General features: G+C 40.0%; 1 protein-coding gene across 2 annotated transcripts in view; it reads right to left on the bottom strand.

Annotated features, from left to right (window-relative positions):
• dennd1b (DENN/MADD domain containing 1B) overlaps positions 1-12,370 on the bottom strand; it is a 134,948-nt gene that overhangs the window by 73,466 nt on the left and 49,112 nt on the right. For both annotated transcript variants that reach the window (XM_028445597.1, XM_028445598.1), the window contains exons 4-5: positions 3,201-3,250; positions 1,879-1,998 (exon numbers count right to left, since the gene is read on the bottom strand). In XM_028445597.1, the coding sequence (XP_028301398.1) occupies positions 1,879-1,998; positions 3,201-3,250 (170 nt within the window). The remainder of the gene's footprint in view (positions 1-1,878; positions 1,999-3,200; positions 3,251-12,370) is intronic.

Raw genomic sequence — 12,370 nt, 5'->3', positions numbered from 1 at the left:
CTTTATTAGGAATTGATCATGTGTAGTTTTTATAATTAGAGTTTGATCTTTATTAGTAATATATGTTGCATTGGAATTATAAACAAAGAATACAAAGAACTAAAAACTGTGGGCCTATCGACTTCAAGCATTTCTCAGTGATCTTAAGCTTTGCACAATGAGGTTTTAAAACTTTAAAAAAATAAAATAAAAAAAGACAATAAGAGGATGCACACAAACAATTTAGATCAGCGAAGACAAAAAAAAAAGAAAAGAAAAAACTTTCTATACGTTATTTTAATTATATACGAAGCGATCCATGCAAACTACTCAGAATGCATAATGAATTTTATACATCATATGTCAAATGAATTAGCATGTCTAACTCAGCGAGAGGGACAAGGGGGCCTCTGCTAATTGGCAGCGAAGCTTCATGCATAATTATGGCGCAAGCGTCTTTGCTGTCGCACTGTGGCAGTAGCCGAATAACGAGGTGGAAAAGAGAGAGAGAGAGAGAGAGAGAGGGAGAGAGGGAGGAAAAAACAAAGGCCAGGAAAGGGTGGGTAACGGGGGGTATGAGGTTCCTCACGACAAACCCCATGACTGTCCACACACACACACACACACACACACACACACACACACACACACACACACACACACACACACACACACACACACACACACACACACACACACACACACACACACACACACACACACACACACACACACACACACACACACACACAGAGTTTGTTGTTTAATGCATTCAATAAAAAACAAATTATTTTCTACTTTTTTTTTTTTCCTGCGTGTTATATTTAAGAGCTCGGGCCCCGTCCACTGAGACCAGCGCTGAAGGGCTCCTTCTTTGTTACAGCAGAAGTAATTACATCTGTAAAAACATTGTGTCAACACACAATTACATGGAAATTAAATGATAATAGCCTTTGTTAGAGAGTAATTATGCGAAAAAAATGCAATTTTCCGAGGTTCAGTGTCCTCATTTGTGTGCGCTGTGATAGGAAAAAACCACCTATGATTTATCAAAAACTGCTCAACTTTTGGATAATTATGGGCACATCAGAAACATATTTGTGTGGGCAGATAAGAATATAAATCTAGTATTCTGGCAGGGTGCAGCTGAGTGCGTTGCCTGAGAATGAATTAAAGTGTTGTTTTACTTCTACAATGAGGCAAAGGTTTCTATACAAATGCAAGGTATAATATATTATGAATAAATTATAATCTGCACTGAGACTGAGACACAAACTATTCCACAGAAGGCCAGAAAAGATCACATTACTTGCCCTCTGTGAAGATGATTATCATCTGTCAACTTCGATCATGTTTTCGTATTGAATTAAGGATGAAATGTGGAAGAAAATGTGCTTTGTGGAAGACTGTGTTTTTTGCTTTGTGCATGTTCGATAAGGAGGTTTTTTTTCCCAGTTTTACACTGATCTCCACATTAGGGAATTCAGTTTAAAACCTGCCTTTTTCCCCTCACCTATCCTTCTGTTGTTATCCCATTTTTCATCTAAATACGAAGCACCACTCTTGTGGCGACCCACAGTTCTACCGCGCCAGTCTCCCCAAGTTACAAGTGTCACATACATGATGTCTTTTCGTGTTTATCTTGGACGGGATGAAACTGAAATTAAATTTTGTTGTGTCCAATGACAAATAAAGTTGATTCTTGATTCTGATTCTGAAATGTATCACTGACATGTAGATCCATCTGCTGTCCGTTGGTTTATTTTGAAAAACAGATTATTCTAAAAGCAGCTGTTATTTCACCCAGTCAAAGAAAAATGCACAAAAAAGCAAAACTTGTTTTCCCTGTGTAAAAAGTTAATTGTTAGTATTATAACATGGGATGTGTGTGCGATCTACCTGAGAAGACATATGCAGACCCGACATCCCTGCGTCAGTCGACAGAAGCCAAATCTCTGCTTGCTGTCGATGTCGGTCAGCACGAAGGTAAAATTCTGCCCAAATTGATTCTGGGAAACCCTGCGGGACCAAATGTGAAACACACACTTTACAAATGCACAAAATATCCTCATTACACAATAGAATGCAGCTGATCAGGAAGCTAGGGATAGTGGCAAAATGAAAGCATGAATTACATGAGGAAAGAGCATAAGTTGTTGATAAATGATCTTTTAAAATTTCTTGTCAGAATCTTTTATGAACAAGCATTATCCAACACTGCTCAGTACTCACATCTACCACTAGATGGCAGCAGCTCAGCTTCAGTTAAGGATTACTGAGTATTTCTCTCTCTCTCAGTTTCAAATCTCTCTCTCGCTCCCTCTCTCCCTCCTCTTGCATATAATGGGTGTTTAATCATGTTGCCATTTGACAGACTGGCGACCTGTCCAGGGTGTGCCATGCACATCACTAGGTGTTCTAGACCAAACTGCAACACCTTGCCTTGGTAAAGCTTGAAGATTTTAGCCAAATGTTGAAATAGAAATAAGGTTGTCACGCTTGTCAAGTCTTCATTTACCTATCCATCTAATAATGTAGCCAATAACTGACCAAAAACAATGAATTAACTTAATCTATCTGTATTTCGCTCAGTTTGGACATAAAACATGTTAACATGACAGGTTGGTTCTTCAATTATATCACAAAGATTCATCTGGATTGGATCTGGATTGACCATTTTTAAATAAATGGGGTGCTGCTAAAACATTTTGTATCTACAGTATCGTTATTAATGGGCATATACATTTCTTCCAAGCCTTTTAAGTGTGAATGATCAATGTACCATGATCAGGATCACTGATCCAGATAACTGCCAATATCTGGTAAAGAGGAGATTTGGCACGTGGCAAAGGTTAGCTCTTGTTTTGTGTTACTTATTTCCTTCCAGCAATTTATTAAATTGTATAATATACTATCTATTGTACAGTATAACTATGGTATAGTTTAACAGTACTATGTACAGTATAATACTAAAAGCTATAAGGACTTAAGTACAAAGTACATATTAAATGTGACAGTAAGAATTTTAGCATGTAACAATCTACTGTAGCACCTACGTGAAGCATCAAGTCCATTTTTGTTTGTTTGAATTTGGTACAAACATCGTGTGTGTGTGTGTGTGTGTGTGTGTGTGTGTGTGTGTGTGTGTGTGTGTGTGTGTGTGTGTGTGTGTGTTTAAGTTTTTAAAAAAACAAGGAAGCATTGAGGTAGAGAAGTTGTACCTTTTCACATCAAAGGGAAAGCAGAACTTTGGTATGGTTTGAAGGACCTCCTGAGGAATCAGAACAGAGAAAAACGGATCTTTTAGGTGCGTGCACAGATCACAGATTAAATATACAATAACTGCTATTTCAACACAAAAAATCTCCAGGGCTTTTTCAAAGTGGAGGCTATCAACTGGCTGAACAAAATGGGGATTAAAGCTAAACGTACTGATAGCAATCTGACACAGTGTTCACATCCCAAAGAGTGCAGCCTAAATGCACTTAATCCAAATGAATGGGCAATGTAAAACCACTTCATTTGGCAGAGGAGAGTGGAAAAGCTCAGTTTTTTTTTTTTTTTTTTACAAGGACGGGGAGGTATCCTGAATCGACAGCTTGAATAATTAGCAGTTAATAAGTTCATCGATTATCAGGTGCCAAAGAGAGATGAAAGGATGAAGGAAGAGGGATAGAGAGAAGGAGGTTAGATCGGGGAGAGGCAAGAGGGGGGTGGCACGCAACACCAAGGCTGTGGTGGCAGATTGTAGTGACAATGAACTAAGAGGTAGGAGGAGGGACAAGCCTTGAGGGCTTTACCTCCAAAAACCTCCCTTGTGGATTGACGGGAGTGTAAGAAGGGCGAGGGTCTGCGTTGGGAGGGTGTGTGTGTGTGGGGGCGGGGGGGGGCACCTTTCCACCACCGGCATATGGATTTAGACGGGGAGCAGAGCACCATATGGGTGAACTACTAGAGCCACCGAGCACCACGTCCTCTCAGCTCACTCTGGCTGCTGACCTGTCCCAGAGCAGACATCAGGTGCCAGCTCCTTTACTGTCCCACTCTTTCAGTCCAGACTGTTGCCAAATCTCAGAGCCCAGTCCTGGGGTCTGAGCCTGGCCTCTCTTCGTGTCTCTTTTTTCTCTTTGGTTTACCTGCCAGGTTCAGGCTCTCTTTCTGACTGGACACATCCCATAGTTACGAATGACAGTGTTGCTCCGCTAGCTATCCATCTTTGGGTAAATGTCACCCTCCCGTCTTCCCACTTAGACAGATCCGGACGACAGGTTGAGGCGTTTTCTGCTGCTGTCTACTATTGAAGACCCTCACGGCGGGGAGCAGTCACTGATCCCTCTTAAAGCCACCCACCCCCACCCCGCCTTATCAAATCTTAAATCTGCCACCCTAGTGCAACACAAACATCGTCACAGACAGCCGAGCAACAGTAACAATGAGACACGACAGAAGGTGTGTGTACACGCGACGCCGCGTGCGTTTGTGTGTGTTATGTAGCTGTGCATTTGAGTGTGTGATGTTGGCGAGTGCCTGCTTGCTTCAAGGACTTTGTTCATTCACTCCGAGGGTTGGTTAAGCCTGCACGTTTGTATGTAGGGGTGTGTGTTTGTGTGTAGGTGGCTGACTTTGACTTGGCTATATGTTCTTATGTGTGCATGAGCCCTTATATGGAGCTCGGAGGAGAGGTTGCAGGAAAGGCAGGGGTGGGTGGGATGTTTTCTACTGATCAAGATGTGTTACAGAATTGAGAACCTCAAAGGCGAAGTGCTCGGTGGCAAAGGAGGTCTGTGTCAGTTGTGGGAGTGTGTGTGTGCTTCTGTGAAACTGTCACAAACATTAACGCTGCCATCGCTTTATGCGTTTGCTACTATTATTAACCACCAAGCACACACACACACATCGATATGTTCTTGAGAACCGTCCCCAATACACTGCATATGGTATACAAAACCATGCACACACACACACACCAAATAAAAACATTTGACTTGCCAGATTTCTGAGTTGTCACAGCCCCGCCCACATCAGGTATCATAGTTTGAGTGACAGTCGGGGGGAGTTGCAGATGCTCTGATCTCACACAGGATCAGCAGGAAATGTTGTGCATGAGTATAACGTGACACAGGAAGAGCGTGTGCTATATATATATTTATATGTGCATTATACGTTTGTGTCTTGTGGCTTTATTGACACCATATTTCAAGATGAAGTCTTAGCCTATTAAAATCCAACACATGGGCCTCTGAAGCTTTTACAGAAAAATGCCAATGATTTGTGTTTACACTGATAAATGTGCAAACTGGTATTAAAATCAAAACTCTCTGAACTTTACCGGTAAAGTTTGTTTGGTCAAGATTTGGTGATAAATGCCAACTTCAGTTGATAAGTAAAAAAAAAAAGAAGACGATAAAAGCATTTTCCCATCAGTGTAATAATCATCAGTCATTCTTCTTGAAAAAACTGGTATTTCCATCTCCAAGATATTTTAAGGATGTGGCTAAAAAACTCTTTTAATGAAAAACGTAACTTTACACTTAAAAATGTTTTTCAACAATCCCCCCAAGTCCATTTTTTTCAGATTTAAAAGAAACACAGCCAGGAAGAAGTAATGTTATAGCAAAAGTAAGCATGTATATTGTTTAACAATTTTTTAAGGATAATACAAAGTTGACCAAAAAAAAAACTAATTTGCAACATCCAGTGCCTAAATACACTTACAGCCGACCTCTAGTGTAATTGTAATCTATTTTTTGGGGGGAGGGGAATGCAAATTTCAGGGTTTAAAAGCAAACTTCACTCAAAAACAACATGGTTTTGATTAAAAGGCAGAAACATCTAGATCGTAAACAGACATACTAACCACAAAGCCAACAATCCTAGCCCACATAAATGTAGTCAAATGTCAGTTTTTAAGATTCTTCAGTGTAGTTCAAGTGGTTTAATGTAAATGTCATATAAATATATAATAGTAATGTTCATAAACAGATACAACAGTTTTAAAGTCTCAAAGGTTTTTCTTGCAATCATTTGTATTGGATACAATTGATTGTCACATTGAACTTCTCCTTTAAATCTGCTTTCTTTTGTCTAAATTCAGGTGCATCAAATGTTTATACAATGCACAACACTGACGCTGATCCAATATCCTATTCTGCTTTAACCAAAAAAAAAAAAATAGCTCTAAATAGATAATCTTGAATGTGATTTCCACTCCCAATCTTTCATTTCCTCATCTTTCCGTCTGTTTCCTCCTTCCTACATCATACCTGCATTAAGTGGCAGCTCACAGGCTTGTGCAGCTCTCCTCCCATGACTGGGCTCTATACCACAGGGATGTCTAAATACACATGCCACAAAGGGAGTGTTCTTTCCCTCTTTTCTTAGTGCACTAAGCTTGTACACACAAACGCACTGATACAAATATATATACACACACACACACACAAACACACAGGCCCACACACTCCCCCGGCTCGCTATTTTCCCAAGACAAAAGAAAAAGAGGCAGCTAATAAATTTGCAGCTTTGTGAGGAGAAAAAAAAAGGGGGTGGGGGTATCTGCTGCTGCTAGGCTGGGCTCAGCAGAAGCTAGTGTGTGTGCACGCGCATGCATGTGCGTGTGTGTTTGTGTGTGTGTGTGTGCATATGTGCTGTTTATCATGAGTGGAGACAGAGGTATCATTCAGTGAGACAGAATGCTCTGGGTTCCCCCAGCGGACAATCCTGCTATCACTGCAGCACAACACTCCCAACAGCAGCACAGCACTGCTCTGCTCTGCACAACAGCACCGTGCAGTGCAGCAGGGAAGAGGAACAAACTTCTGAGCTCTTCTTCAAGAAAAATAGACCTAATTTTCTACTTTTATTTCTGTACCACCCTAATTCATTGAGAAGTAATTGTGGTGGGATACCCATAGCTATATGTGGGGGACTGGGACACGTGACAGATCATACTGTGTGGGCCCGGTCTAACACAAAGAGGTGTAAAGGGTACTGATATATCCTACTCAAGTAGAAGTACTGTAAGTCATACAAGTACAAGTAAAAAGTATCTCAATTAAATAGTACTCAAAGTAAAAGTAACTGGTTACTTTCACCCCCCACGTTTATTTTTGGTAATAAATCTTGCCACTTGCATACAGTAAACATCTCATGTATGAACTTAAAAAGGAAAAGACCAAATCTTACACAATTATAACAATTTATTTTCCATAAAAGCATCTGTATAAATAAAAAGGTTTGCCAAAATGTACTAAACAAATTCTCAGGCTCTAAGTATAGTAAGTATATGTTTATGAACTCTAAAACTGAGAAAATAACCTCCATTCACTGCTGTTTTGGCGCCATGTAAACATTTAATCTGACTTGTCAGCAATGATGTGACGCATTTGATTGTTGTCTGGTCTTTTCATTATTTGTAGTTTCACAATGTCCGTTGATCGAGTTGGGTGTAGAAATGTAACTAAATACTGTGTCCTCATAGGGACTCATAGGGACACATGAAAGCCATCAGAAAATGTTTTGACGCTTTTTTTATGAGAGAACACGTAGGAACACATCAAGTCATATCACCTCTGAGGAAGGCTGGCAGTTGACAGTCGAAAAATGTCAGGAGATAAAATTTCCTGAAAAACTTTGTCTGAATAAATGAAACCTTAACATATATTTAAAAAAAAAAAAAGACAAAATGAACTTACTAGAATTAAATACTTTGGTTCTTTTAAAACATACTTAGGTACAAGTAAAATGACTGATTTAGAAATACCCATAAAAGCAACTCGGTTAGAGTAACGTGAGTAATCTGTTACTGTCATCTCTGGGTGTAACACATAGAACCATGTACCTCCTCCTTAGCAAAGAGGCAGGATTTACTTGACCACAGAATGGTGTCCTTTACAAACAGATTAAATGATACTCTGCATCAGTCATGGTGTTTCATTATGAGTGTCAACTTCACAAGCCATATTTACTTTCCCATATGCTTGCAAACGGTAAGTAGGATATAAGTGTCGAGTAATGCGAATAAAAAAAGGTGAAGCAAAAAAAAAAATGCGGAGTACGAGGAAAAAACAGGTGGCAGGGCCAGAGATGGATACGCAAACATGTCACAGGAAAGGAAAAGATAGAAACGGATGGACACAGCAGCATGAGCATGAGAGCGAGGAAAGAACGGACAGAATGAGAAGCAGCTCGGTTCATGCCCTGCTCCCTCTGTAGCATGGATTCCTCCCAGGGGGGGCTTAGGACTTTAAGCCTCGGCCCTGCTTTATATTCCCCTGGCTACTGCAGCCAGATCAATCTTGCCAGCAACCTGGTGTAACTCAGCCTAGTTCAATGTAGCCTGGCCCCTGGAGCTGTGCACACAGGCAGCAGACTTAGCACATGTACTGTAGTAAAGCTAATTAATACAATTTAATCAAATTTTACATTACAGTAAGCAGTTTTCAAAGCAGAGAGCACCACCATAGGCATGCGTTTGTTTATTATATATTAGTATTATATTCTCGAGGTACAACTTTGTTTCTGACCCATTTGAAAACCAACAAAAAAATAGTTAATGTGTGCAAAGTGAGGGACTACCTAATTCAACAGTTCCCTGTATTGTTTTTTTGTTCATAGGTGAAACATCTATATTTATGTATCATTCTTTTGAAATGCATAAAAATACATAACTAGTCTTTGACTATGGTCTACTGCCGGTGGTCATTCATATACATTAATGTATATAAGTCCCTCCTTCGTCCTATAAACCCCTATACAAATGGAAACGATCGCCGAGTGCGCACAACCAATAGGTTTCGATTTCCTGTTTTTGAGACTGTCAATCAAAGTGAATGCGGAACTGTGCACGGAAACAAGGCTGCGCGTCACAACAGCAATCAATGTGACCCGATGTGACCTTGTTATGTTCCGCGATGCGCGTGCAGAAAAGTAGAGGCGTGGCTTCTGGTAGATTGCAGAGGCAGGGGGAGGAATTGGAGCTGTTGAGGGCGGGACATCAAGACTACCTCTCAGAAACTCTTTAAGGATCCGAGGCAAACAAATACATAGGATGCGTTATTAGCCTTTCTGCCTTAAGAAGACCCTGGATTTGACTTGTGGGGAGGTGTGGAATTTGAATGTTCTTCCAATATCTATACACTCCCAGTAGTAGAGGGTAAATAAGTCTCCATGTTGAATAACTGATTAAATAACAGTGACCTGTGTTTTTCTATTCTCCCTGTTCAACAACAGCTGTACGTCCACTCACCAGTTTGGAGATGACAGGACCCTTATTTGACTCTTCTCTGATGGAGACGAGCTTGACTACAGGTAAATGGACTTGATTTATATACCCTTTATCCCCACTGAAGCAGTCTCAAAGCGATACACAATATTAGCTCATTCACCCACATTTACTCACCGATGGGACAGAACTGCCAGGTCAGGTGATGAGTTTTGAAAAATGCACGTACTGTCTGTAGCGGCACATGAAGCTGCTTGTCATGTTTATAGTTGCATTCAGAACAAGGGACTAGTAAATAAAGCTGATAATAAAGCAACTCGCATCAGAGCAACATGCGCACGCACGGATATATCAGGTTTAAACGAGTTTGAGCTTAAAGAGAAATCGTCTTCGTTTAGGTAGGACGGGTTTGGGTCGTGTTCTGTCTTCTTTGTTCGGCCCAATTAAAGCTCTGCCCTGGACCTCCCAGTGCACAATGTGGAGTCCCTCCGCTTCCTGAGCTGCATCATGTCGCTTCTTCATGAAAAAGGGTCAACAGAGGATGTTCTTCTTGAGACAGCTGAAGAAGTTCAAGCTCCCAAAGATGATGATGATGAAATTCTATACTAGCATCATTAAGAGCATCCACACCACATCCTTCACTGTTTGGTACACTACAGCTACTGCGTGAGACAAAGGCAGATGCAGCGTGTCATCCAATCTGCAGAGAAGGTGATCAGCTGCAATCTGCCCTCTCTCTAGCTCCCACACCTCCAGGACACTAAGGTGTGCAGGTCAGATCGCAGCTGGTCCCCTCCCACCCTGGACACGCAGTGATGGTGCCGCTTCCTTCTGGCAAAAGGCTGCAACCCATCAGGACAAAAATGCCTCATGCCACAAAAACAGCTTCTTTCCCTCTACAGTAGGCACAAGGGCTGCAACTAATGAATATTTTACTAGTCGACTAGTCACTGATTATTGAAAAGATAAATCGATTAATCGGATAAAAAATTATTATAAAAAAGAATTGTTTGCTCAATGTTGCTACAATCTTTTAAATTTGGCTTGGGACAGGTAAGCTCTTTTTTATTGTGTCAAGGGTGATATGCTCCCAGATTAGGGATGGGTGATATAAACTAAAAATGTACCCCAATATTTTCTAGTAATTTTCACGGTAACAATAAAACTTACAATAAATAAAAACAATAAATAAATGAATAAAACTATTCCCAACTTAAAGTGCAAACAGGTTCATTACAAACACAAATTAAATTGAATACATCAACACTATAGAATGTACATCAAAAAAGCTACAATTGCTGCTGACTCAAAGGTCAAGGGCTGATATTTTTGGAATATTTTATATATATGTACATGTGGGTCACTATTAGTGTTACTAAATGCAATTCATTATTTTATTATTATTTCATAAATTTCTCATGAAATGCTTTTCTAAAAAAAAAAAGCACATGAAAAGCAAAAATAACTCCAATCATGTTTTTACTCTTTAATATAAACTTTTTAATGAAGTCATTAGCTTTAGCTCTTAGCCCAGTCTGTGTGTTTGTGGGGTAGCTTAGCTTAGATAGCTTTAGTCCAGCTTCCAGTTAATAATCAATGTTGCAGGTTCATCTCTGTCAACCTGTTTGTGGGGACTTTGGGTGGTTCACTTTGTTTGGACTGGTGCACGTTGTTGGGTGTCTGGTCTGGTGTCTGGTAGCAATGTGATGCTGCACGGCCGCTTCAGGCTGTGATGATCAGCACCTGTGTGTGTGTGTCAGTGGTGGGGGCACCGCGGAGCTCCCGGTAACAGCGCCCTGCTCCAGAGATTAAGTTGTTGACAAAAGACTTTGAGGCAATTTTGTCCCGTGGAACAAGGTGCATACAGCTCAGAGCAAAAATATATAGAAGGTGAGAAGAGCCACTCCTCATGAACAATAATGTTCAGCTCCATCCACAACTTAAAAAAGACAACGATGACGTAACCGACAATTGTCGACGACTAATTCTGTTATCAATTTTTGGCGACAATGTCGACTAACCATTGCACCCTTATCACCCACTGTCCCATCCTGAACTACTTTCTCCATGTCACGGTCTTCCATTTACTCTATACAATTATTTCTTTTATTTATGCCATGAAAACTCCAAAGCAAATTCCCTGTACGTGCAAACACACGACAATAAAAACTTGTGATTGTGATTCTTAAGAGCCATATAAGGAGGCAAAATAAATCCTGAGCAAAGACATATGATGATTGATTGATTTTATTTAAGTGTCATGCACAAGCGTGTCCAGCCCACATGGGCTTACAAGGCACTGACTCAACATAAGCAATAAAACAGATGGTTACAGGCCAGTTTCACAAACATCCTGCACAAAACTTCTCAAACTGTATACAAAATTGTTTGTCTCCTTTCCCATGCTTTACAAATAAAACAAACAAAAGCAAAAGTCTCTTTTCTATAAAGCCAACTCATAATAGTTCCCTCAGGCATCCAAAAAACATCTGGGTTAAACAAATGTACACGTTCAAATAAAACATTTCGTAAATCAAAATAAAGCGGACAATACAGGACAAAATGAGACTTTCCCTCCACCACCTCCAAATCACACACAGTAGAGAGTCACTCCTCCTCGGGGAGGCCTTTGAACCGGCCCACCTCTACTGCCAGGGCTAGTGTGCCAGTTCTCAGCTGGGCACAGAGGGGGCGCTGCTTTCTAGATAAATTTAAAAGTATATACGGTTCATAGGGATGTAACGATTCACTCAACTCCCGATACGATTCGATTCACGATACTGGGTTCACAATACGATTCTCTCACAATTCATTTTACAAAATGGGACTGTAGAAAAATGATGACTGAAAAATATTCCTTTATTTTTTGGGGAAAAAAATATATAAAAAACTATACTGTTTTCCTTTTATTTTTCATTGTCAAAAGAATCCCTTGATAAACTATTCAAAACAATGCAATTTAACTAAAAATAAATCTTGAATGAAATAAATAAAGGAATAATACAAATGAAGAAGAAGCCTATTAATTTAAATTCTGGTTCTATAGTAAACAATGCAAAACTGCATAATAGTTCTTTTCAAAAATGCAACTGAAAATGTATTTTGTGCCTTAACAATTGGACTTAAAAAAAAAAAAAACAGTCATTGCATTGTATTTAAGTCAGATAT

Source organism: Gouania willdenowi, chromosome 4, assembly GCF_900634775.1.
Source record: "Gouania willdenowi chromosome 4, fGouWil2.1, whole genome shotgun sequence".
Lineage (NCBI taxonomy): Eukaryota > Metazoa > Chordata > Actinopteri > Blenniiformes > Gobiesocidae > Gouania > Gouania willdenowi.
The sequence above is the reverse complement of the archived record's forward strand: the minus strand, read 5'-3'. Positions and strand labels throughout refer to the sequence as shown.